The sequence below is a fragment of the Heteronotia binoei genome, chromosome 12, assembly GCF_032191835.1.
Source record: "Heteronotia binoei isolate CCM8104 ecotype False Entrance Well chromosome 12, APGP_CSIRO_Hbin_v1, whole genome shotgun sequence".
Classification (NCBI taxonomy): domain Eukaryota; kingdom Metazoa; phylum Chordata; class Lepidosauria; order Squamata; family Gekkonidae; genus Heteronotia; species Heteronotia binoei.
Window position 1 is genome coordinate 34,980,801 of NC_083234.1, and position 26,939 is coordinate 35,007,739.

The 26,939-nt window shown below is 48.1% G+C and overlaps 1 protein-coding gene across 1 annotated transcript; it reads right to left on the bottom strand.

Moving 5' to 3' along the window:
- Window positions 1-5,707: 5,707 nt before the first annotated feature.
- STAR (steroidogenic acute regulatory protein) lies at window positions 5,708-25,280 on the bottom strand. Its single transcript, XM_060250925.1, has 7 exons — window positions 25,129-25,280; window positions 19,271-19,384; window positions 18,975-19,102; window positions 18,529-18,687; window positions 11,671-11,855; window positions 7,092-7,185; window positions 5,708-6,020 (listed from the first exon to the last, which is right to left on the bottom strand). Exons 1-7 carry the CDS (start codon window positions 25,190-25,192, stop codon window positions 5,913-5,915), a joined length of 852 nt encoding a protein of 283 aa, XP_060106908.1. The 5' UTR covers window positions 25,193-25,280; the 3' UTR covers window positions 5,708-5,912.
- Window positions 25,281-26,939: the final 1,659 nt, after the last annotated feature.

Below are 26,939 nucleotides of genomic sequence, written 5' to 3' on the forward strand. Positions count from 1 at the left end.
TTAGTTCCTCCGGTACCACTCCAAAAGGGGGGGGAAAGGATTGAACAGGAGGAAGTGGTGATGTGCTTTGCACAAACTGAATGGAATTTGGAGCTGTCCTTCCAAACAGGATAAATCATTTGGATTAGGAGCATGCTGTGTCAAAAAGAGGAAAGTCTTAATAGATGAATGGACTTGCCTATGCTGTGTATCTAGGATGACTTTGTTAATTGGCTCCCCCACCACCACCACCTTCCCCTTCTCTTCTCCATGTATTTTGGTGACTTTCCTCACGATTCCAGTGGTCAGGGAGAGATGTGTTCTCGGTAACTGAGGGCATCTAGAGAGCCCTCTTCAGTCAGGGCTCTGCTTCTGTCAAGAGAGAGAACCAGCTGCGACCTGGAACCCTGTCTTTGTCTCAGAGGCATCCTGGAAGAGATGTGGACAAGAGAACTCCCTAGCTGGGGAATGAATGCAGGTTTCCAAGAGGGGTGTGTGTGTAGGATCTTTTTATCAGTGTATTTGTATAAGAAACCAGTTTGGGAACCATCCTCTTTGAAAAGTCATTGTAGGCAAATTGGAGTATCTCCCAGTTTTCTTCTTTGTGCTTTGGAAGATTCAGCAAATTGCAAATTTCTCTATGGTCGAAAGGGTAAACTTTTGTGTGCGTACGTACCCAAGTGGAGGTAGAAAAGATGCTGGCATATTTAGAAATAAATGAACACCAAGTTAATTGTGTTTAGGCTTTAACCTTCAAGGCCAGGACTGCGGGCAATGTGTGCTTTTCCTTGAGACAGAGTCACTGGTGCCCGCACTACTGTGGCATGAATGTGTCACTCGTAAAGGACTCAACACTGTGCACACATGAATCATTTCTTGTCAAAAACAGTTATTTGTTCAGGGTGTTGATATTTTTATGTTGCTTTTGAACAGAACATTGTTGTGATGTGAAAACGTAACTAATGTGCCAGACTGAACGTTTTCATTTTTACTAGAGGGCCACGTGGTCTGTTCTCCCCCCTTCCCTCCCCCCCAAAAAAGAGCTCAGAAAGTAGGGGCAGTGTTCCATGGCTCTAACTTACACATCGCTGCTTTTTTCTCTTCAGACCCCCACTACTGTAAGGGCAAGTCATACTGGAATATAGAAAGGACAGCTAGAAGGCAAAGTGCATCAGATTTCCTGTGCAATGTGGTAGTGTAAGGAAGTCTAGCTCCTTCCTGCTGTTCCAGACCCAAGCAGGGCCATCAGGCAGACTGAAAGATATGCTGAGAGATGTCCAGACAGGAAAGGAAGAATGGGAGCATTCAGTTAGAACCTAACAGGGACAATAGCAGGAACTCAACAATAATCTCATGTCAACTGAAGCACAGCATGGAGGAAAGAACCATTTGGGGGGAGGGGCTATGGCTCACTGGTAGGGTATCTGCTTGGCATGCAGAAGGTCCCAGGCTCAATCCCCCAGCATTTCCAACTAAAAGGACCAGGCAATAGGTAATGTGAAGCACCTCTGCCTGAGACCCTAGAGAGCTGTTGCTAATCCAGGTAGACAGTACTGACCGTGATGGACCAAGGACCATAAGGCAGCTTCATGTGTCCACTTTTTCCCTCTCTGTGGTGACTCCAGCAGTGTCTCCAGAAGGCTGGGCCTCCAGTACCAAACCAGAGTTGCTTTAGCTGTGGGCACAACTTGACAAAGCAGGATTAACCCAGGGGTGGGCAGGAGAAACCAGATGTGAAAAGCCATGCAGGGTTGTTGTAAAATTAAGGGAGGTGGTGTATGCTGCTATGAACTTGAAGAAAAAGCAAAGTCAAAACTGAATGAATGCATCTGTTAGAGGCAGAGCACAACAGGGAAAATGGTAGTGTATTCAGTTGGGTGTTATGTATAGTCATCTTGCTCACCCTGAAAAAAGAGCTGCATGCAACTTTTAAAATTACACAAGTGTTTATTTTCAAAAGTATAGATTCACCAGGTATGACAGCTGTGTGACCAACTCTTAAATTCGGGAGCATGAGATCATGAGGCTCTTACTATTAAGTTGCAACTAGCTTTTGAGTCTTCAGATCACAGAGAGTTTTGGTTCCCTCCCCCACCCCCTGGACTAGAAATTAGTGCTGTGTCCTTGCACAGCAATCTTCACGCTGAATTATCTGCCTGTTTCCTTGTGGAGCTAATCAAATACACAAGAGAAACAGAAAGATGCCATCTTTTAATACACATGATTGCAATAAATATTAAATAAACACCTTGTCCAAAGAAGGAAACAAGGAAAAATAAATACCTACTTAACTATCTACTTAGAAGTGACTCTGCCTACCAGAGAAGCTTAGAGTCCAAACCTGTAAAGATTTGTGAGTGAGCCTGGCTAGTGCCCAGTTCAGGTTTAAAGCAACCCTCTTCCCGCTGCCCTCAAGTTTTTAGGAATCATGCTCTGGGATCACAGGTTCTTTGAGCAACTGGAAGAGATAACTGGCTTGGTCAGCAAGGTAAATCCAGCAAGAAAAAAATTAGCTTACGAAATACCTAGGGTTGCCAGTTCTGAGTTAGGAAATGCCTGTAGATTTGGGGGTGGAGCCTGGAGAAGGTGGAGTTTGGGAAGGGGAGGGACTTCAGCAGGGCATAATGCCATAGAGTCCTTCCTCCAAACCAGCCATTTCCTCCAGGGGAACTGATCTTGGAAATCAATTATAATAGCAAGAAATCTCCAGGTGCTACCTGAAGGTTGGTAACCCTAAGTGTACCCAGTACTGAAGTTGATCCCCCTCAACCCAGTTTCAGTATAAACAGGGTGCATTGATTTACTTACGCTTAAGGGCAGAAGAATATTGTGTGTGTTTAAAGGAAAAATGAAACCCTTTAGGTGTAATGCTTTTAAAGTCCTCCACTTGAAATAAATTAAAATTAATTCCTCTTGGGCAATTCAGAAACCCACCAACTTCCAACTGGATTGGTGGTGAGCCATTTACCTAGTGGCAGCAGAGTAAATGAATGACTTTAAAAGCTATCCTTATGTGGTTTTTTTTTTCCATTTTAACCATCTTATTACCAAGCTGTAAAATTTAAGGCAGTGCTAAAATGATCTCGGTTCAGATTATCTGTTAACTATGGATAGTTTGTAAAAATGATATTCAGATTGCAGACAACCATTTGAACCCTGCTTTGTCTTCACAAATGCTGACTTCAGTGCCTTCTCATCTGAGAGCTGGCAGGTGTGGCCTGCCTTTGTAGCAAGAACCCTGGTGCCCATGCCCACACATGTATGGCACGCAAAACCAGAGTTAAGATTAAGCAGGGTTGCCAATCCCCAGGTGGGGGCAGGGGATCCCCGGTTTGGAGGCCCTCCCCCCACTTCAGGGTCGTCAGAAAGCGGGGGGAGGGGAGGGAAATGGCTGCTGGGAACTGTTATTCCCTATGGAGATTTATTCCCATAGAAAAAAATGGAAAATTGATCAACGGGTATCTGGGACTCTGGGAGGGCTGTTTTTTGAGGTAGATGCACCAAATTTTCAGTACAGCATCTTGTGCCTCTCCCCAAAATATCCCCCAAGTTTCAAAACGAGTGGACCAGGGGGTCTAATTCTATGAGCCCCAAAAGAAGGTGCCCCTATCCTTCATTATTTCCTATGGAAGGAAGGAATTGAAAAGGTGTGCTGTCCCTTTAAATGTGATGGCCAGAACTCCCTTTGGAGTTCAATTATGCTTGTCACAGCCTTGATCTTGGCTCCACCCCCAGTCTCCTGGCTCCACCCCAAACAGATATTTCTTAAATTGGACTTGGCAACCCTAAGATTAAGCGTGGTAGATAAACTTCAGATCCAACATAATGGAGTGGCCCAGAGTTTGGACAATCACACCATGATCAGTTTTATTAAGCTGTATTTTCATATGATGCTTGAACCAGCCAATATGTGTTGGCCTGGGTATTTCACAAAAATGCAGAGGTAACTTGGCCCTTCCAGATGGCTTAAAACCTAGCAACAATCCAGGACAGAGTGAGGCCTGTTGAAGGTCTCTGGGGCCTTAAGAGTGCCTGACTCTCTACATCCATCAAGTGTCCCTCATGACCATCAGTGTGTGATCATTGACTAGAGGACAAGATGACAGGTCCCTGCTCCAAGGAGCTTACAATTTAAAATTTGACACAAGGGAGACAACAGAGGGAAGAGAAAGGGAAATGGAGAAGGATAAACAGACAGGGGAAGAATATGCGCTTATTTCAGGTACACTTGCTTAAACTTAGTTTCAGTAAGGGACAAGGACTAAGGGATTGTGCAAACCTGTTGTGCAAAGACAGGTTTTGCAGGAGGGATTATCTGGCCCTGTGCCTGCTTAGTCACACTCTCCATTTTGCCATCTGGAGGTTGCTTTTTTACATTTTTTTTTGCAGCCTGACTTGCTAGCATCCATGTTTCAGCCACCTCTGACAGTTCTCAGCTGCATGCTTTAAACACAACACTGGCTGAGGTGAAAGCACTTTCCCATAGGACTAGGTAAGAAGACACCATGCAAATGCAAAATCTAGTGGTAGAGCCAGTTTGGTGTAGTGGTTAAGTGTGCGGACTCTTATCTGGGAGAACCGGGTTTGATTCCCCACTCCTCCATTTGCACCTGCTAGCATGGCCTTGGGTCAGCCATAGCCCTGGCAGAGGTTGTCCTTGAAAGGGCAGCTGCTGTGAGAGCCCTCTCCAACCCCACCCACCTCACAGGGTGTCTGTTGTGGGGGAGGAAGGTAAAGGAGATTGTGAGCCGCTCTGAGACTCTTCGGAGTGGAGGGCGGGATATAAATCCAATATCTTCATCTTCTTCTCTTAATTTCTCTTTACTCAATTTCTCCCTGAAATCAATGTTTCTTTTCCTCTGTTTAGGAATGTAGAGACTGTTTCAAATTAATTCATTTTTGACCAGAAGAATTGAAATCCAAAGAGACGAGGGGCAGGAAGGGAGGTTATGCAACAGTTCAGAATATTACTTTGTCCATGCTCAGAGGCAGGCAATGTATTCCCAAACCTTCCTATCCTGCGGTGGTGTGTAACACTAAAAACAAAAAAGCCCTGCAAGGGCTGAAATCACAAAAGTGTGCACAGAACTGAAACAGAATGCTTCAAAGAGAAATCAAAGAGGAACCATTCTCTTGAATGAGAATACTCAAGGACTATATCTAAAAAAAGAAAGTGAATCTCAGAAAAGAAATTCCACTCCCCCTAACAATGCTAGCAAAATCCCATGGGAAAGTGCTCTTGCATTGGGTGGACATTCATAAATTGTATGGGGGGGCAATATAGAATGCATTGACTATAAAACGTACATAATACGATACTTTCCCCCCAAGGCAGATCCCTGAATTCCTTGGAGGACGGACAGCATAAACATTTCCATAAATTAAAGCAAAAGGCACTCATTAAGCTTTTATGGGGAAAGTATGAAGATGGGGCTAAGAACAGTCTTAAATCATGGATGTCCCATAATTTATGCTGCTTGAGATCTGGTGTATTTCCACGTAAACTCCATGCAGGGCCAATCTCTCTATTTCTCATTAAAGGAATAATGAAGCAAATAGATAGCCCACTTCCCCCATTTGTACTGTTTGATTGCTCAGGAAGAAAAAGATGCTGCTTTTCCAGCAAGCGTACTCAGGGTCAGATGGACAGCCCGCTCCCTGTTGGGGCCACAGAGGTGTCTCCCTGGGCAGCAGTCCCCCGCTGTCAGAGGAATGTTCAAAAACTGCTGAAATCAGCTACAGACTCAGCCCTGTTTTCCAAGTGACTCTTAACTAGGAGAACTGCATCTTTCACTGGGTTCATTTCTACACGTTAATCTAAGAGTGCACGCATCTAAACAGTAGGCTGTATCTCCTCTGGGTCAGACAGGGAGGGGGCTGCTTGCCTTACACTGGCGCAGCAGTGGTCTGTTGTGCGCGAAGGTGGGCTTGCTTCAGCAGGACATTGCAGGAGTGAGGCTCAGGTGCTTGCGCAGGTGGTTAGCAAAATCCACTTGGGTTTGGGAGAGGACCTGGTTGATGAGTGTCTTGGGCAGCCATCCCTGGGGGCAAGAGAAGAAAAAGGCACTGGTCAGAACCAATGTTCCCTCTAAGCTGAGTTAGTGTGAGCTAGTTCACAGATTTTTAGCCTCCGGCTCACATATTTTTGTCTTAGCTCAGGAAAAATGGCCCCAGAGTACACTAATTTATGCAGTAGCTCACAACTTTTATGCCAGTAGCTCACAAAGTAGAATTTTGTCTTACAAAACTATGCACCTTAGAGGGAACATAGGTCAGGACCTAGGGTAAGGACTTACAACTCTGCAGCTTGGTCAAAGCCAATTAAAGTCATGTAATCATTTAGACAAGGGTCTGTGGCTCGGTCGTAGAGCATCTGCTGGGCATGTAGAAAGTACCCGGTTCAATCCCTGGCATCTCCAGTGAAAGAGTCTGGAAGTAGATGTTGTGAAAGACCTCTGCTTGAGACCCTAAAAAGCTGCTGTCAGACTGAGTAGACAATATTGACCTTGATCAACCAATGGTCTGATTCAGTATAAAGCAACTTCATTGCATGGGTGGTGACCAGGGCTGCCAACTTGGGGCTGGGGGATTCTTAGAGATTTTGGCGGTGGAGTCTGGAAAGGGCAGAGTTTAGGGAAGGAAGGGAACTCAACAGGGATGTAATTCAATGAAGTCTGCCCTCCAGATGGTCTGAATTGAGATGTCAGACTGCAGGTAGGATCCCCCAGAATTAAAGTTTATCATCAGTCTACAGAGATCAATTTTCCTGGAGAAGATGGATACTTTGGAGGGTGGATGCTATGGCATTGTACCCCACTGAGGTCTTCTCCAGGCTCCACCCCCAAATCTCCAGGAGTTTCCCAACCTGGAGCTTGCAACCTTGCCCTCCCATCCCTTGCCAGTGGCTGGGGGGACTTGGCAACCCTAGATCTGTTTTCTTAGGCTGAGGATCAGTTGTAATTCTGGGAGAACTCCAGACATCGCCCCACCCCCGGAGGTTGCCACCCCTAAGTGCCTTCAGCTGGTTGTGCACCAGGAGACAACTGTAACTTCATCCATTTTGCAAGGAAGTTATTTATGCAGCCATTTTGCAGTTCATCATGTACGCTTACCTTTAAATCAATGCTCAGAAGCCAGGTCAGTTTGGTCTGGGAGGGATCTCCTGTGAGTGGTCGAAGAACCATACATGTGGGTCCATTCTCAGCTCTGTGGAAGCACAGGGCAGTACCTCATTAGCAGAATATTTGAAAGTCTATGCCTTGTTATTTTATAGTTCTAGGGCACTAGAATTGGAACAGCCCCTATGCCAAGTTTTACTTTTTATTTTTGTTTGCAGTCAAGTTACAGCCGAATCTTGAGGCCTTCAAGATAAGAGACATTCAGGGGTGTTTTGCCATTGAATGGCTCTGCTTAGTCACCCTGGATCTCCTTGGTGATCTCCCACCCAAATTCCAATCAAGGCCAACCCTGCTTAGCTTTTGAGATCTAATAAGACTGGGCTATCCATCTCACTTATAGGTCTAGATCAGGGGTGGCCAAACTATGGCTCTGGAGCCAAACGTGTTTCTTTCACACATATTGTGTGGCTCTCAAAGCTCCCCCTGCCCCCCATCAGCCAATCTGGAAAAGGCATTTCTCTCTTTAAATCACTTCACCAAGCCAGCCAGCAGCTTGGAGAATGTATTTAAAATTAAAGTTGGTTTCTTTCCCTCATCTATTTTCCTTCCTTCCTTTGATGTTCATGTCTTACAGCTCTCAAACATCTGATTTTTATTCTATATGGCTCTTATGTTAAGCAAGTTTGGCCAGCCCTGGTCTAGATAAACTGAATCTAGACAGGCTGCTATGAAGGCCTCTGGGAACATTCATTCTCTCTCTGCTTCCTACTGTTTGCTTTGAAGAAAGTGATCCTGTATTCAGCATGCTACAAGTAAGATGCTAGCATCCAGGAATATGCTGAGGATAACTGACTTTGATGGACCAAAGGTCTGATTCAGTATAAGGCAGCTTCATATTTTTCCTGAGTGACAGAAACTCACTGATACTCATTCAGTGGCTTGGAGCAGAGAGATGCCAAACCATGGTTCTTCAGAGCACTGTTCTGTTCCCTGTGGCTCTGGAAAGAGGGCAAGACTATTGTCAAATAGGGCCTGTGGTTGGCAGGTGGTTGCCATCCCAGAACACCTACTGCCAGAGGAAAGGGCAAGCTTCACTAATGTGCAGGCCTCAGTAAATGTGGTCTTGTGGCTGATAATAATAATAATAATAATAATAATAATAATAATAATAATAATAATAATAAAAAATTTTTATTTGTACCCCGCCCTCCCCTGCCGAAGCAGGCTCAGGGCGGCTAACAATACGGTGACCAATGGTGCACCAACAATAAAACAGTTACATTAGAAACATTAAACATTAATTGACCTTAAAAACCTGATTAAAACAATTAACTAAAACATATTATAACGCTATCCTTGACGCTCTTCTAGTTGATGCTGATGGCGGATTTTCTTCGTTATCAGTATAATTCAGTTATTCATAAGCTAATTTAAAAAGGGTGGTCTTGCACGCCCTGCGGAACTGATCAAGGTTCCGCAGGGCCCGCACCTCCTCTGGAAGTTGGTTCCAGAGATATGGGGCTGCGGCCGAAAAGGCCCGAGAGCGAGTGTTCTGTAGTTTGATTTGTCTTGGCCCAGGGGTAGTCAGTCTGTTCTTTCCTACTGACCTCAGTGCTCTCTGGGGTTCATACGGGGAGAGACGGTCCTTCAGGTAGGCTGGTCCTCGGCCATATAGGGCTTTAAAGGTGATAACCAGCACTTTGTACTGGACCCGGTATACAATCGGTAACCAGTGCAGTTCGCGTAGCCCCGGCCGTACATGTTCCCATCTTGGGAGACCAAGCAACAGCCTGGCCGCCGCGTTCTGCACTAGCTGTAACTTCCGGGTCCGGCACAGAGGCAGCCCCATGTAGAGGGCGTTACAGTAGTCCAATCGTGAGGTGACCGTCGCATGGATCACCGTTGCTAGGTCCCGACGCTCCAGGAAAGGGGCCAACTGCTTTGCCCGCCTCAGATGGAAAAATGCTGACTTGGCAGTGGCTGTTATCTGGGCCTCCATTGATAATGAAGGCTCCAGTAAAACACCCAGACTCTTCACCTGCTGCGCCGCCTTTAGCTGCACACCATCGAAGGTCGGGAGGGATATTTCCCCCCCTGGAGCGCCGCGACCCACACAGAGAACCTCTGTCTTTGCCGGATTCAGCTTCAGCCCACTCAGTCTAAGCCACGTTGCGATAGCCTGTAACGCCCGATCCAGGCCTTCCGGGGGGGGAGGCGGGCCAGCCGTCCATCAGCAGATAGAGCTGGGTGTCATCTGCATATTGGTGGCAGCCCAGCCCAAACCTCCTGGCAATCTGGGCAAGGGGGCGCATATAGATGTTAAATAACATCGGGGAGAGGACTGCTCCCTGAGGCACCCCACAATCTAGTGTGCGCCTCTGGGATCGTTCACCCCCGATCGCCACCCTTTGTCCCCGACCCGTGAGGAAAGAGGAGAGCCATTGTAAAGCAGACCCCTTAACCCCAATGTCGGCGAGGCGGTGGATCAGTAGCCGATGGTCGACCGTATCAAATGCAGCCAACAGATCTAATAACATCAGCACTGCTACACCGCCTCGATCCAGTTGCCGTTGGAGGTCATCTGCTAAGGCGACCAAGACCGTCTCCGTCCCGTGGCCCGGTCGGAAGCCAGACTGGCACGGGTCTAGGACAGAAGCGTCATCTAGAAATCTCTGTAGCTGCAACGCCACTGCCCTCTCGATGATTTTACCTAAAAATGGTAAATTAGACACCGGTCGATAGTTCGCCAATTCGGCCGGGTCTGCTGTTGATTTTTTCAAGAGGGGGCGGACCAAGGCCTCTTTCAGAGGCGTTGGAAAACGCCCCTCTAGGAGGGATCTATTTATGATGTCCCGTAAAGGACATCTGAGCTCCCTCTGGCAAGATTTAATCAGCCAGGAGGGGCAAGGGTCCAGATCGCATGTTGTTGGGCGAGCAGCGGAGAGAATTCCATCAACTTCTTCCAGGCTGAGTGGGTCGAAGTGGTCCAGTAGTAGATCCGAAGACAGGCGCGGAGCCTCAGTCTGACTTACTGTATCTAATGTGATAGGCAGGTCTTGGCGGAGTGATGAGATTTTATCTGCAAAATATTTCGCAGTGATTGTGAAAGCGGATCTCCATGAGCAAAGGACTAACAGATGGAGCCCACTGGAATGTGGTTAGTCGAACAGCTAGAAATGTATTTGCATCAAACCACAATCTTCAATCCACCCTACAGATAACAGGGCTGTAGATGAAATTGCCAGCCAGAGTGGTGATGTGGTTACTTTGTTGGACTAAGACCGGTGACCAAATTGAAGACATGAAGGTCTTTGGATGATCCTAGGCCAACCACTCTCACATCCAATCCTCTTTCATAAGTTTCTTGTGAGGATAGAACGGAAAGTAAAGATCCATAAATATGTCAACCTGAAGCTTCTTGGAGGAAGTGTGGGATAAAAATGGGCGGATGTCTTAAGAAACAGGTGGGGAGAATTAGACATGAGGCCACCATTTTCAGCAGTTGCCATAAGACATAATTCTTTGCTTCGACAAACCCCTGGCTGTGAACCGCCATCAATCAAAAGCCATGATAAGAATTCTTAAGGGCTTCAGTGTGAGTAATTTCAAACATTTGTTGAACAAATATGTACAACTGATACGGGAGTATTTGCTGTGCTCTTAGACTTGGCAACAGGCAATTTATGTACAAGAGGAGGGGCAGTACCTTATTATTTACATTTGAACTGCTAAAGCAGAACATACTGTAAGGATAATTGTTTAATACATCTCTAACCAGAAGGAAAAAAATACATAACTTTTTGAGCAAGCTATGATATAGGGTTACCAGCAGCATTCCCTCTAAGCTGAGTTAGTGTGAGCTAGCTCACATTATTTTTAGCCTCTGTCTCACTCATTTCTGTCTTAGCTCAGGAAAAATGGTCCCAGAGCAAACTAACTTATGCAGTAGCTCACAAAGTAGAATTTTTGCTTACAAGACGCCACAGCTTAGAGGGAGTATTGGTTACCGGTTCCAGGCTGGGAAATTTCTAGAGATTGGGGGGGGGAGGTGGTTGCAGCCTGGAGAGCATGATGTTTTGGTAAGGAGTAAGCTCAGCAGGGTACAAAGCCATAGATACAACCCACCAAAGACACCATTTTCTCCAGGGGGAACTAATTTCTGTTGTCTGCAGATCAGTTGTAATGCCAGGAGATTTCCAGGCCATACCTGGAGGCTGTCAACCCTAGTCAATAAATATGGAAGGTGGAGAAGACCCTTCAATCATTTGAAATACTATATACACAGAGATCCTGGGGATGAGAATCCATATGTTCTTTAAGCAGGGCTTTTTTTGTAGCAGGAACTCCTTTGTATATTTGACCACACCCCTCATACGTAGCCAAGAACTTACAGGGCTCTTCTTAGAGGGCCTACTGTAAGCTCTTGGAGGATTGGGTACATCGGGATGTGTGGCCTAATATGCAAAGGAGTTCTTGTTACAAAAAAAAGCCCTATCTGTAAGCATTCCTGTTTTTAACTGGGAAATGTTGGAGGCCAAGAATTAAAGCAGGATTTTTTAATTAAGTCATTTACCTGATGACTCCTTTTTGTTCAGGCATTCCTGCATAGGCTGTGGACATGCCAGCAAGCACACACGTCGAGCCCCGCCTCTTCGAGCAGCGGACACTCACAAAGTCTCGAGGGCCAATTATATTGCCAGGGGTGGCAGCTGCAGTTTCGTGGGTGATCACAGTGTCTTTGCCGATTTTCTGAAGTATCTATATAAAGATTGCCAAGACAGGAAAGCAAATAGTTATTTCACATCAAGAGGGGGGTGGGGGGAAGCATATGAACATATGAACATATGAAGCTGCCTTATACTGAATCAGACACTTGGTCCATCAAAGTCAGTATTGTCTTCTCAGACTGGCAGCGGCTCTCCAGGGTCTCAAGCTGAGGTTTTTCACACCTTTTTGCCTGGACCCTTTTTTGGAGATGCCAGGGATTGAACCTGGGACCTTCTGCTTCCCAAGCAGATGCTCTACCACTGAGCCACCGTCCCTCCCCTATTCTGGATTGGGAAATTCCTAGGGATTTGGGGTCAGTGTTTGGGGAGGGGAGGGAGCCACAGAGTACATGGCCCAAAGCCGCCATTTTGTCCAAGGAACTGATCTGTAGTCTGGAGATCAGTTGTAATTCTGGGAGAACTAGAGTTGCCAGGTCTGTGACTGAAAATATGTGGAGACTTTGGGAGTGGAACCAGGAGAGGGTGGGGTTTGGGGAAGGGAGGGGCCTCAGCATAGTACAATGCCCTAGAGTCTACCCTTGAAAGCAGCCATTTTCTTCAAGGGAGCTGATTTCTGCTACCTGGAGATCAGTTGTAAAAGCAGGAGATCTCCAGGCCCCACCTGGAGGCTGGCAACCCTACAAGGGACCAGAGATTCTGCCTGTTTCCCTGGCTTAAGGACTGCTTTGCACAATGAACTTCTCCCTTCTCTGCTACTATTTCAAGGTTTTCTATCAAGAGGGGTTTCAAAAAGAGAGGAAGGAAATGATTAGCAGAGAAATGAGCAAATCTTGAAATCTGACACAGGCACAGGTAAACCAAAGGTCAGTCTAGCTCAGTGTTGTTTACTCTGACCAGCATCTCCCTTGGCCTGAGGTAGAGAAAGATATTCCTCAAAATCTGTTCCATAAAATCCTTTTTACTGGAGGGGGCTCAGTTGGTAGAGCATCTGCTTGGCATGCAGGAAGGTCCCAGGTTCAGTCCCTGGAATCTCCACTGAAAAGAATCAGCAGATAGTTTGTGATGGGAAAGATCTCTACCTGAGACCCTGGAGAGCTGCTGCCAGCATGAGTAGACATATGGACTCTGATGGACCAATGGTTTCATTCCATCTAAGGCACCATGTAGCTAACAACTGAACCTGGGGGGTTGCAGCAAAGCATGTGCTTAAGAAGTGAGCTATGGTCCCTCCCTAATATGCACTGTGCACATTTGCAACAGGAGTGGAAGCTCTGTTTTAGAGAGGTGATTATGTGCTTGAGTGTTAAAACTGCAGTACTGCAGTCCTAAGCTCTGCTCACGACCTGAGTTCAATCCCCGGTGGAAGCTGGGTTTTCAGGTAGCCGGCTCCAGGTTGACTCAGCCTTCCATCCTTTCGAGGTTGGTAAAATGAGTACCCAGCTTGCTGGGGGGTAGGGTGGCCAGACCGTCCCGGGCGCCCGGGAATGTCCCGGTTCTGGCCCCCTATTCCCGCCTCCCGGGCTGGCTATACCGGGACCATTTAGAGGTCCCGGTTTAGCAAGCCCCGGAGGCGGTGGGCCGCGGGCGCCGGCGGGGAAGGCGGCGAGTGAGGGAGGGAGCGTCCCTGCGCGTGCGCAGGGCCCCTGCACACACGCAGGGACGCTCCCTCCCTCCCTCGCCGCCTTCCCCGCCCGCGCGTGGGGCCTGGCGGCGGTGGCAGAGGCCTCTCCGCGGCCTCTGCTGGTTGCTGGAAGCCCTCCAGAGACTCTGGAGGGCCTCCAGCGACCAGCGGAGGCCGCGGAGCAGCCGGCGCTGGTCCCGGAAGGCCTTCCAGAGACTCTGGAGGGCCTTCCGGGACCAGCGCCAACCAGCGAAGGCCTCTCCGCGGCCTCCGCTGGTCGCTGGAGGCCCTCCAGAGACTCTGGAGGGCCTTCCGGGACCAGCGCCGACCAGCGAAGGCCTCTCCGCGGCCTCCGCTGGTCGCTGGAGGCCCTCCAGAGACCCTAGAGGGTCTCCAGCGACCAGCGGAGGCCGCGGAGAGGCCGCGGAGCAGCCGGCGCTGGTCCCGGAAGGCCTTCCAGAGACTCTGGAGGGCCTTCCGGGACCAGCGCCGACCAGCGAAGGCCTCTCCGCGGCCTCCGCTGGTCGCTGGAGGCCCTCCAGAGACTCTGGAGGGTCTCCAGTGACCAGCGGAGGCCGCGGAGAGGCCGCGGAGCAGCCGGCGCTGGTCCCGGAAGGCCTTCCAGAGACTCTGGAGGGCCTTCCGGGACCAGCGCCGACCAGCGAAGGCCTCTCCGCGGCCTCCGCTGGTCGCTAAAGGCCCTCCAGAGACTCTGGAGGGTCTCCAGCGACCAGCGGAGGCCGCGGAGAGGCCTTGGAGCAGCCGGCGCTGGTCCCGGAAGGCCTTCCAGAGACTCTGGAGGGCCTTCCGGGACCAGCGCTGACCAGCGAAGGCCTCTCCGCGGCCTCCGCTGGTCGCTGGAGGCCCTCCAGAGACTCTAGAGGGTCTCCAGCGACCAGCGGAGGCCGTGGAGAGGCCACGGAGCAGCCGGCGCTGGTCCCGGAAGGCCTTCCAGAGACTCTGGAGGGCCTTCCGGGACCAGCGCCGACCAGCGAAGGCTTCTCCGCGGCCTCCGCTGGTCGCTGGAGGCCCTCCAGAGACTCTGGAGGGTCTCCAGCGACCAGCGGAGGCCGCGGAGAGGCCGCGGAGCAGCCGGCGCTGGTCCCGGAAGGCCTTCCAGAGACTCTGGAGGGCCTTCCGGGACCAGCGCCGACCAGCGAAGGCCTCTCCGCGGCCTCCGCTGGTCGCTGGAGGCCCTCCAGAGACTCTGGAGGGCCTACAGCGACCAGCGGAGGCCGCGGAGAGGCCGCGGAGCAGCCGGCGCTGGTCCCGGAAGGCCTTCCAGAGACTCTGGAGGGCCTCCAGCGACCAGCGCCGACCCGCGGAGGCCGCAGAGAGGCCGGCGCTGGTCGCTGGAGGTCCTCCAGAGACCAGCGGAGGCCCTCCCCGGCCTCCGCAGCCGCCGCCAGACTCGCCAGCAGCACCAGCCGCCGGGAGGAGAGGCCGTCACCCGCCCTGGAAGAAGGTAAGCAGGGAGGGTGGGGGCCGAAAGCGGGGGGGGGGTTGGCGGGAGGGGGCGGTCTTCCTTCCCTCCCCCTCCCTTCCTTTCTTCCTTCCTTCCTTCCTTCCTTTCTTCCTTCCTTCCCTTCCTTCCTTCCTTCCTTCCTTCCTTCCTTCCTTCCTTCCTTCCTTCCTTCCCTCCCTCCCTCCTCCCTCCCTTCCTTCCTTCCTTCCTTCCTTCCCTCCCTCCTCCCTTCCTTCCCTCCCTCCCTCCCTCCTCCCTCCCTTCCTTCCTTCCTTCCTTCCTTCCTTCCTTCCTTCCTTCCTTCCTTCCTTCCCTCCCTCCCTCCCTTCCTTCCCTCCCTTCCTTCCCTCCCTCCCTCCCTTCCTTTCTTCCTTCCTTCTTCCCTTCCCTTCCCTCCCTCCTCCCTCCCTCCCTTCCTTCCTTCCTTCCTTCCTTCCTTCCTTCCTTCCTTCCTTCCTTCCTTCCTTCCTTCCTTCCTTCCTTCTCTCCCTCCCTCCCTCCCTCCCTCCCTCCCTCCCTCCCTCCCTCCCTCCCTCCCTCCCTCCCTCCCTCCTTCCTTCCTTCCTTCCTTCCTTCCTTCCTTCCTTCCTTCCTTCCTTCCTTCCTTCCTTCCTTCCCTCCCTCCCTCCCTCCCTCCCTCCCTCCTTATGTTCTTATGTGACACAGAGTGTTGGACTGGATGGGCCACTGGCCTGATCCAACAGGGCTTCTGTTATGTTCTTATGTGATGCAGAGTGTTGGACTGGATGGGCCACTTGCCTGATCCAACAGGGCTTCTGTTATGTTCTTATGTGACGCAGAGTGTTGGACTGGATGGGCCACTGGCCTGATCCAACAGGGCTTCTCTTATGTTCTTATGTGACGCAGAGTGTTGGACTGGATGGGCCACTGGCCTGATCCAACAGGGCTTCTCTTATGTTCTTATGTGACGCAGAGTGTTGGACTGGATGGGCCACTGGCCTGATCCAACAGGGCTTCTCTTATGTTCTTATGTGACGCAGAGTGTTGGACTGGATGGGCCACTGGCCTGATCCAACAGGGCTTCTGTTATGTTCTTATGTGACGCAGAGTGTTGGACTGGATGGGCCACTGGCCTGATCCAACAGGGCTTCTGTTATGTTCTTATGTGACGCAGAGTGTTGGACTGGATGGGCCACTGGCCTGATCCAACAGGGCTTCTGTTATGTTCTTATGTGACGCAGAGTGTTGGACTGGATGGGCCACTGGCCTGATCCAACAGGGCTTCTGTTATGTTCTTATGTGACGCAGAGTGTTGGACTGGATGGGCCATTGGCCTGATCCAACATGGCTTCTCTTATGTGACAATACTGACTTTGGTGGACCCAAGCACTTATTCAGTGTAAGGGAGCTTTGTGTTTGTGACTGGAGTGGACAATACTGACTTTGGTGGACCCAAGCACTGATTCAGTGTAAGGGAGCTTTGTGTTTGTGTCTTCTGGTGCAATTTTGTTCTCAGATCCTGTATTTACTTCATCAGTATATGGGATAAGGCACTTTCTCAACTGTGCTGCATAATGCAGCCTATTTATTTTGTCCTGTTTGCTCTGTTGGCTCTATCTGCGCCACCTTCATCACTTTCGGGGTGTGGATCCCCCAGTGGGGTGGTCTCCCGACTCCCTCCGCCGGCTGTTTCTGATAGCCCTGCGCCCCCTCTTTCATTTGATATGTGTCCCGTGCGGGTGCCACCCTCCCGCCGGGAGATGCCGCAAAATGAGCCCCCTTGAGGCTTATGGCGGCAGGGCTCGGGGGAAGCGAGCTAGACTGCTGTTCTTTTGAGGGGTTATAGAGTGTTTCGAGCCCGTCCCTGTGGCATCGGTCCCATCGTTGTAGGGCCCAGGGGGCCGCCGCAGTGGCCCGCTGAAGCAGCCTGTCGGTCACTTCCGGGTTCCTGTCCTGCATCTCGACCTGTGTTATTAGTGACAGGCTGCTTCGGCGGGCTGCTGCGCCGGCCCCCTGGGTTCCACAATGATGGGACCGATGCCACAGGGACGGGCTCGAAACACTCTATAACCCCTCAAAAGAACAGCAGTCTAGCTCGCTTCCCCCGAGCCCTGCCGCCATAAGCCTCAAGGGGGCTCATTTTGCGGCATCTCCCGGCGGGAGGGTGGCACCCGCACGGGACACATATCAAATGAAAGAGGGGGCACAGGGCTATCAGAAACAGCCGGCGGAGGGAGTCGGGAGACCACCCCACTGGGGGATCCACACCCCGAAAGTGATGAAGGTGGCGCAGATAGAGCCAACAGAGCAAACAGGACAAAATAAATAGGCTGCATTATGCAGCACAGTTGAGAAAGTGCCTTATCCCATATACTGATGAAGTAAATACAGGATTTGAGAACAAAATTGTTTCCGGCGGTGATATTTGGGGGATTTTTGGGGACGTCACAGGAAGTGCTGTGAAGTCACTTCCTGTTTCCGGCAGTGGCATTTGGGGGAAATGATGTCATTTGGGGGAAGTGATGTCACAGGAAGTGATGTCACTTCCCATTTCCGGCAGGTGACGCGGGGAAATGATGTCACAGGAAGTGGTGTCACTTCCTGTTTCCGGTGGTGGCATGACATCACCGGAAGTGACATCACTTTCTGTTTCCGGCGGCGCGCACGCTTCGCGCGCGCACCCCTGCCTCCCCCCTTCTTCCCCAAGGTGTCCCTGGCTGGCCTTCAGACATTATGGTCACCCTACTGGGGGGAAAGTGTAGATGACTGGAGGAGGCAATGGCAAACCACCCCATAAAAAGTCTGCCATGAAAACATTGTGAAAGCAACATCACCCCAGAGTCGGAAACAACTGGTGCTTGCACAGGGGACCTTTCCTTTCCTATGTGCTTGAACTTGAGCCCAGATTGACTTTTAAAAAAATCATTTAATTTTCAAATGTCCTGTTTCAAAATATGAAAGCTTCACATGCTCGCTTCGGCAGCACATATACTAAAAAACCTGAAAGCTTCACAGATTTGAAATCTTAGCAGTTTGTCTGATGTAATTATTACTATAAATCTCCATCTCCATACTAGGGGCTCAAGCCACTGATAACCTCAGCCCTGTCGATCCATGACCTTTCTGTCTATTTGGTGCTGTGCTACTTTATCAAAAGCCCCACAACAACAAAAACATATGCTTAATAGTCATTGCAGAGCTCAGTGCCCAACGCCATGGCACTAGGTTGACAATAGCCTGGAGAAAAAGTGCTCTGTCCCTTTAATAGAGATTCAATGGGATGTGTTTACCGGTGATGTCACTTCTAACCAGGGCTTTTTTTGTAGCAGGCGCTCCTTTGCATATTAGGCCACACACCCCTGATGTAGCTAATCCTCCAAGAGCTTACAGAGCTCTTAGCACAGGGCCTACTGTAAGCTCTTGGAGGATTGGCTATATCAGGGGTGTGGGGGCTAATATGCAAAGGAGCTCCTGCTACAAACCCCCCCCCCCTTTCTTCTGTCCATGCCGCAAAAATCTTCACCTGTCCTTTCCTGTATATTAAGCCTCTATTAAAGGGACATTTCTTTCTTATGTTGTTGGCAACCCTTCTATGGCATGGACCTTCTTTTCCCAGAATGCATTTCTTTTCTGGCCCTAATCTCTTGTTTTTTTCACCTTGATTTCTTTGACGTTTGGGTTCCAGTTGCCCATCTGCTCCATCTTCTCCACCAGCTCGCTGTAGACACAATCCATGGGTTGATCCACCACCACCTCTAGCCGAAAGACTTTCCCAACATCCGGGAGTACTTTGCTAAGGACTTTGTCCCCATTGTCCTGCAGAAGGGGAAAGACCTTGAAGTATTAGTGTCAAGCTTCTTGCAGAAATGGAGACACACTTGCTAAGAATTCTGTAACATGGCAGATAAAATGGAAGAGGGCGCAGATCATTTTCTATTCTGCTATGATCTTCATGGAAAAACTGGGGGCAGATTAATCATTTTTGATCAGTTCTACTTCAGCAGGAGCTTGTGAGGATAAAATGGGATACAAAAAGACTGCAAACTGCTCAGAGCTCTTGTAGTTGGGCAGGAAATTGACCAACAATAGTGCATTAAACCTACCACCATGGTCTCTGTTTTCCAGCCATCCTGGTCACCAAGAATTTTAAGTGATTTCTGAAGGGCCTCCTCTCCCTGTTTGATGTAGGACATCTCTGCTTCACCAAAAACCTTCTCCTCCAGTCTAGAGCCTGTAAGGATGGGAAATTTTAAAAGGAGGGAGAGAGAGAGAGGCCATTAATATCTTCAGTGGTTGCCTCCAATCAAAGAGAGTGCTATCCTAGAAAGACAAGGACAACATGTTTATGACCAGAATCTGGGGGTCATTGGGGCCTTTTATCTCCTGTTATTTTACTTACTTAGCAGAGAACTCCTTCTGCGAACTTGGTTGATCCACTTACTGGGACCCGGCCTGTTAAACATACATTTATTCAGCTCCTGGGCTATTGCGACAGCAGCCCGTCTCTTCAAGCCTGAGGGGAGGAAAGGAGAAGAATGGGTTGAAAAACAGAACTGTGGGCATGACAGCAGTTTTTCATGTTCCATGTGAAACACACCTGGGACCTACAGAAGAGAAAAAAGGACCTTTTGTCTAGAGTTTTGCTACAGAACACAGGCATTGTGAGTCCTTGATAGACCTAGGACCATTAGCACAAGGTAGATTCACCAACACCAATAGGGTTGCCAGATCCCTGCTGGCCACTGGAAGAGGATGGGGAGTTGCCAGATCCAGGTTGGGAAACTCCTGGAGATTTGGGGATGGAGCTTGAGGAGGACAGGGACCTCAGTGGGGTACAATGCCATAGTGTCCAACCTCCAAAGCAGCTATTTTCTCCAGTGGAACTAATTCCAGGGGATCCCCAGGTCCCATCTGAAGGCTGGCATCCCTAACACCAAGCAGAATCTATTTCTGTTTTTACACTACAGAATGCAATGCACATTTAAGTGGACAAAACTCATAAGACACAGCCTACTTCTGGTGAGTTGTATTTTTTTTAAAAAAGCATGTATTTAAATAACACTGGTGTTTTTTAAAGTTAGAAGATCTGCAGGAGAAAGAGGCAGCTTTGACCTCACAGAGCAGAGCCAATCAGTGCTGTGCCCCCGTCAGCTTTCTCTGCAAACTGGCAGAATCCAGTTTCTCCCACGGTCCACCCTGAAGAAAATATTGTACTTGTAAGCAATGTATTTCTACCACAAACCCACCAGTAAATGATGCACATGTAGGCACACCTAGTTTGAACACAGCCTTCAAATGAACAAGGTGGCTTCTAATTCATGAAACATAACACAGCTAAGAGTTGCAGATATTAGACAAAAATGCAGACTGGCATGTGATTATCAAGTGCTCTTCAGGGAAGAAAAATATTGCATGAAAGATGAAATGATAATCTACATAGGCCTTAAATTGCAGGGACAAAGTTCAGGATCATGAAGAGAACAGCTACAGCTTGCTTTGGACGAGGGAAGTGCTGCTGCAACCTGAATCTCCTTTGTCTGCCAGAAATTCCACCATATCCTGGTTTGAGGGGGTCTTATCATGATGACCAGATATCAGCTTTCCCTGATATCTGGCCCGATTAAGAGTTCTTTGGAACTTGAAAGCTTGCAGCCTCTTACGTGTCATTGGGTTGATCCTAATGAAAAGGTATTTCAGGGGTGTGTTTTGTTTTGTTTTGTTTTAAGCACCTTCAAGATAGCTAGTAGTGAACCTGCCTTATACTGAACCAGAGCAATGGTTCATCTAACCCCATATGGCCTATTGCCATATGGTAAGTCTTCCCCATTACTGTTATTGAGAGTTGCCAACCTCCAGGTGGGGCTTGGAAATATCCAGGAATTACAACTGATCTCTAGAGTTCAGCTCCCCTGAAGGAAATGGTTGCTTTGGTAGATTCTATGGCATTCTGCCCTGCTGAGACCCCTTCCTGCCTCAAACTCTGCCCTCCTTAAGCTCCACCCCCAAATCTCCAGGAATTTCCCAACCTGGAGTTGGCCAACCTACTGTCACCCAAGACCCTTATAATGAGGGACTGAATCTGTGTGCAAGACAACTGCTTTGCTTGTAAATTCTATCTTATGGAACAGATGTACCCAAACAATCATGGTAGAAAATGCACATTTTTAGAAGAAACCCCCACCCCAGTCAATACTACAGAGGTTTGTTAAACTGGCTGGATAAATGTGCACAGCAACCTTCCATCTGCAGAAGGCCAAATGTAATTTATCAGAAGCAGTGTCAGATGGAAGGGCATGCTGGGACAAGAATAGCATTCACTGAACAACAATGCAGAACGTCAGTCTCAGCTTAGCTATCATGACGAAGCAAACACCATCAGTACACAGTGGGGGGAGGAAATTGTGTGCTAACAGGTAGAGGCAGTGCTTTGTTTTACAGAAATGCACTCTAACGGATCAAGTGTCAGGTCCCTAAGGATATTTTCACCTTTCTGCCTTCCATCAAAGCAATGGCTCCTTGCTGTTTTCCTGCATTATCTTTTAACTCCAAATCTTCTCCATTTCTTTGTCTCCAAAGTGGGTTCCACCCTAGCTGTTTAGTCTGGAATTGCCATAATTCATTTGTTCTTAAATAAAACAATCTGACAAACCAGATGATGCCACGGTTGCATTCTGTTCTTTTGTGTCATTTTTCCTCTGCTGTTTCTTCAAACCTGGGTCTCTTTTTTTTTAAACATAAAATGTGATGGACTGTAGGAAGCTGTTTGTATGGTCAATCAGAGCACCCCTGTAGCTTCCAAGGGCCATCCCTTTAATCTTTCTCCTTAGTTGCTTCTTGAGCTCTGTTCCTTAGCCCGCTGTCTCCAGCTGATGGGTGTATTTGGGGGAGGGGGATTTAAGAACCGCTTTAAACTTTGTAGCAAGCCAAGTCATTGATCATCTCCCTCCCCCTCCTATTCCTTTAACCTTATTGGATCATATGGGAGATCCAGTTTTGAATCTCTGCTTTGCCATGGAAGCTTGCTGGAGATCTTGGGCCAGTGACACACTGAGGGTTGCCTGCTCTAGGTTAGGAAATACTGGGAGATGTTGGGGGTGCAGCCTGAGGATGGCAGGTTCTGGGGAGAGGAGAGACTTCAATGGGGTACAATGCCATACAGTCCACCTTCCAAAGTGGCCATTTTCTCCAGGTGAACTGAGCTTGGGAACCAGTTGTAATGGTGGGAGGTTTCCAGCCACCACCTGGAATTGGCAGCCTTAGACATTGTCAGTCTGATCTGCTTTCCATGGTCATTGTGAGAATAAAATGAAGGTGAAGAGAACAATATAAGCTGCTTGGACTCCCTATGGGGGAGAAAGAGTATACGTGAAATAAATAAATAGCCAACCAATCAACGAAATGGGATCTTAGTACCTCCTGCAACTGTGAAAAATCACAGAACCGTTGTCCCTTAGGACAGTGGTAATCCCAGGCAAAGAATCTGCCTCACTCCATTTGTGTTCCACGGTTGTGCAGTCAATAGCTGGGATGAGATGAACCCTTCCACCCAGTCAGCGGAATGGCTGTTTTCACTTGTGTAGTCTTGGAGTCTGAGCTTGTCTGCTTTTGTTTATGTAAGCTCTGGGCACCCAGACAGGGTGAAATCTCTTTAGTAAAGTTTTTCTTTCTTTTTTTGAAAGTGCTGTTTTAGACTGTCAAGAGACTAGCAGATATGAAAAGAGCCTCAAAGCTTACTGTGACAGCAGTGGGGGAAAATCAGCCAGACAACACACAATTCTTTGGCTCTTTCTTACTATACTCTCAAAGGATTAGAAACTCCACTTGTTACTCAGAACTTCAGTAGTGGGATAGGATCTGGGGATTAGGATCCTATTTTGGATGTATGATCTGTGCATTCCAGGACTGGATACCCTGTTACGTGCCACATAAAAGGATTTTGGTTTTGCCTGCCTTCTTCCCAAGCTTATTGGACATGTGAGTTGATCTGTAATAATATCCCTGCATTTTTTTTTCCTGAGTTAGAATGCAAAGTTTGGTGCAGAGCAATTTTTTGCTACTGGTCACATTCAGACATTATGCAAAGCTCTTACGTGTAGTGAGTGCAAATTTTATTGGGTTTTTTTTCCTACCCTTTGTTTATTAAAACATGTCTCACCTTTCCTTGTGGTTCAAGGCAGCTTATGGTAGTAGCTAAAAACATTTTCCGTTAAAAGCAAACATCAAATAGCAAACCCCAGATCTCCCCCCACCCCACCCCCCACCCCAAAAAGATGCCTGTCAATTCAAACACCCTCAAACGTCCTGGCAAACACAGGTCTTGCAGCACCTCCTGAAGATCTCCAAGGAGCTCTCCCCCCACCTCTTCAGGGAGCCCATTCCACAAAGTCAGTGCCGCAATGGGAAAGGCCTGGGCTTTGGGTGATGAAAGAGGGACCACCCTGAGTGGTGAGATAGCCAACAGATGGCTGCCTGATGGCCCTAGTTGGCACCCAGGGACACATGGAAGGAGACAGCCCTTCAAATAGAGCTGACTCTCACGTCCCCTCTTGTCTCCCCCCTCCTTCCTCCTCTCAGTCATGATTGAAAACTTCCTGATGCAGGGATGCTTCTGGCAGAAGGGGAGTTTATTTTTCCCCCTCCCAAACTCAGATTTAATAGAATTAAACTTACAGTTACCAACCTCCAGGTGGCATCTGGAAATCTCCTGTTGTTACAGTTGCTGTAATTGCTGAGCAATTGGGTTAGAATGGATAAAAGGAAGTATTTCTTCACCCAAAGGATGGTTAACATGTGGAATTCACTGCCACAGGAGGTGGTGGCAGCTACAAGCATAGACAGCTTCATGAGGGGATTGGATAAAAATATGGAGCAGAGGTCCATCAGTGGCTATTAGTCACAGTATATTATTGGAACTATCTGGGGCAGTGATGCTCTGTATTCTTGGCGCTTGGGGGGGCAAAGTGGAAGGGCTTCTGGACCCACTTGTGAACCTTCTGATGGCACTGGGGGGGGGGGTGGCCACTGTGTGTCACACTTTGTGTGACAGAGTGTTGGACTGGATGGGCCATTGGCATGATCCAACATGGCTTTTCTTATGTTCTTATGTACAGCTGATCTCCAGATGATCAAGATCTGTTCCCTTGGAGAAAATGGCTTCTTCAGAGGGCTGGTTATGGCTTTATAACCTGATGATGTCCCTTCCTTCTCTAACCCCTGCCATCCCCATGCTTCAGGTACTTCCCAGCCCAGGCAATCCTAAATTTACACAGGGCATTATTGTTCCCAAGCCAGGAACCTTTTTCATTGTGCTGTGTGAGTGAAGGAAGAAGGAAGTGAGTGCAACCTGGGATCATGCCCATCAGTGGCTCTGCAGTAACATCTGAACTGTTGTTCTGGCAGTGGCAGCCACTAATGTGGGTTACAGTAGATCTCTGTGCAAAAGAATTCATATTTCTTTGAGGAATATGCCCAGTGTGTTTAACAGCAATGCTTTGGTGGCTTCTTCTTGTTGTGATGCTAATTTGGATTACAAAGGAAGAGGGCATGGCATAGCCCTGCCCAGTTTTTTCAGATCTTGGGTCAGTGCTTGGAAGGGAGACCATCAAGGAAGGCTCTGGAGAGGAAGGCAACCGCAAACCACCTCACTTGCCTGGAAAGCTCCTTGCTGTGATCACCATAAATCAGTTGCAGTTTACAACTCTTACATACATAATTTGGCTTATAATCCTTTGGGATAGAAAATTCAGCTTTTTATTATGTATATTTAGGATGATCACTTATTTTTAAAAAAACTTGACATTCTTTCCCACCTCTCGGATTCGGGGCCTGCAAATCTTCACAGGCTTAACCCTCAGCAGTTAAAACAGATACAGCCAGAGAGATTTTATTTATTATACTTCTGCACAATAACATAAGGAAACAAACAAAACGGTCATCCGTAGCCATGATTTTAGGGTTCTGCAGGTTTTCAGAAAATCCCAACATTTTAATATGCATCCTCAGCCCTACCTTCTATATTCTAATTTAAAAAAAAATATCCACAGCAAAAGGGAGAGAGTGTTCTCTGATATTTCAGGTTGTTAGGTTAGTCTTATAAGCAGTGCTCAGCCAAGACAGTCTTACCCTGAACTCACACAGACGGTCAAATCTGGTCATCAGAGATCAGTCTATCGGTCCTCCTAGCTACAAACTGCTGTTTTCTTTAAACCAGTAATGTTTTATTTAAAACATAAATACAGCAGTTTTTCTTCTTCTTACCTGTCATGTTGTGCAGGTGTCTGTAGGAGATGCCAGCACACAGCTTGAAGGTTGCTGGCAACATTGTCCTCGTAAGTTGTTGCAAAAAGCGTGCTGTTTGGGGGCTCTCCCTCGGAGGCTGTGACTGCGCTGCTTGGCTGTTTCCTCTCCTCTCAGAGGGCTTAAATAGACCCATGAAGGATGCTTGTTTGTCAGCAGAGAGATAAGAAAAGACATCACTTACAGCAGGCCCGTTGACGCCAAGGTCAAATGTATCACATCATGGGGGGGGGGGGAGTGCTATCTGACAGCAGACTGTGCAATCCACAAACCTTTTAAGCAAACATCCCTTGGATACATAGGCAACAAAGTAGAAGGATTTTCCAGAAGGTTAGCCAAAAATAAGAAGGAAGCTTGTGACACCCAAAAGAATAAGAAATGGACAGTTTCCATTTCCCTGAGAAAGAACCTACTTCTTCAAATTTTCCTGAGAAAGAACCTGCTTCTTCAAATGCAGGAATTATAGGGTTGTGGACCTCCAGGAAGGTGCCTGGAGTTCTCCTAGTCTTTAAAACTAATCAAACTTCCCCTGGAGAAAACGGCAGCTTTGGAGAGCAGACTCTATAGCAGTGGTCCCCCCATGCTTTTCAGTATGGTGGCCCACAAGTCCAAACTGACGTATGGTGACCTGTCCAGGGATGGCCCAGTTTTGTTTTCTTTTGTTCCTCTAGGTGAACTATGATCTTGGCATCCATCTCCTCCAAGATTTCTTTTTCTTTAGCACTCGATCAGTTATATTAAAGAAATACTTGGGGATTTTGGGGGTGGAGCCAGGAGACATTGGGGTGGGGCCAGGAGCAAGGTTGTGACAAGCATAATTGGACTCCAAAGGTAGTTCTGGCTATCACATTCAAAGGGACTGCACACCTTTTAAATGCCTTCTTTCCACTGGAAATGATTTATTTATTTAATTCACACATACACTGTAGATCAAAACAGGATCCGGTCAAAAAGAAAATAATCCACTTAGGGGGTGTGCATGTGGACCACTCTAAACTCTTGATGCTGGTAAAAGTAGGATGAATCTATGCATAAACATTTCGTCATTCCTTTTTTGGGATGAACTAACCATCCCAAGTCATAGAACAAAGTTTGAGTCCAGTGGCATCTTGAAGACCAACAAAGTTTAATTCTGGTATAATACCACTTTATTCTATTGCTTCAGACCAACACAGCTGCCCACCTGCATCCCAAATCAAGCCTGGTAGGATCAGATATGCATATGAATGGAGTCCCTCCCAGGCTCCATTGGAAACATATCTGTTGAAATATTGCAACCCTTAAATCCTGGGTTAAATCCAGGATTAAGCTCCTGCTGACTTTGCATCCTATTTGGGAATAATAAACAGATGTGAAATTCAAGAGACTCATTTTGTTTGTTTATTTGCGTCCTTGCTTGACTGTATAAGAGAACAAAGAAAACATTTATTAAGACTGCTCTTCCATGTCCCCATGATTTTGCTTTGGAATGGCACCCGCTCTCCCAAGCCCAGATAGGAAAAACCAACCCTAGATTTGCCCCACCTAAAAAATTCTCCAGAAAAGACCTGGACATTAAAAAAATGTGGCAAGCCCATGAATCACAATGGTTTCTTTTTTACTTTTCTTTTAAAAGCCAATGGCAGCAAATACTTTGAAGGGGGGTTGGGGCAAATCCTAGAGATGTGATGATGTCATTTCCAGTTTTGTGGCAGACATGAGATGGTGCATAGCACTGATGCAACTATCCTCAATCACAACATAAGATGAGTTGTAATTCTGGGAGAACTTCG

Coding starts and splice junctions, on each gene's coding strand:
- STAR (XM_060250925.1), bottom strand. CDS start 25,192: ATGTTGCCAGCAACCTTCAAGCTGTGTGCTGGCATCTCCTACAGACAC. Junction 19,103..19,270: donor CAGAAGGAGTTCTCTGCTAA/GTAAGTAAAATA, acceptor CCATCCTTACAG/GCTCTAGACTGGAGGAGAAG. Junction 18,688..18,974: donor GGAAAACAGAGACCATGGTG/GTAGGTTTAATG, acceptor CCCCTTCTGCAG/GACAATGGGGACAAAGTCCT.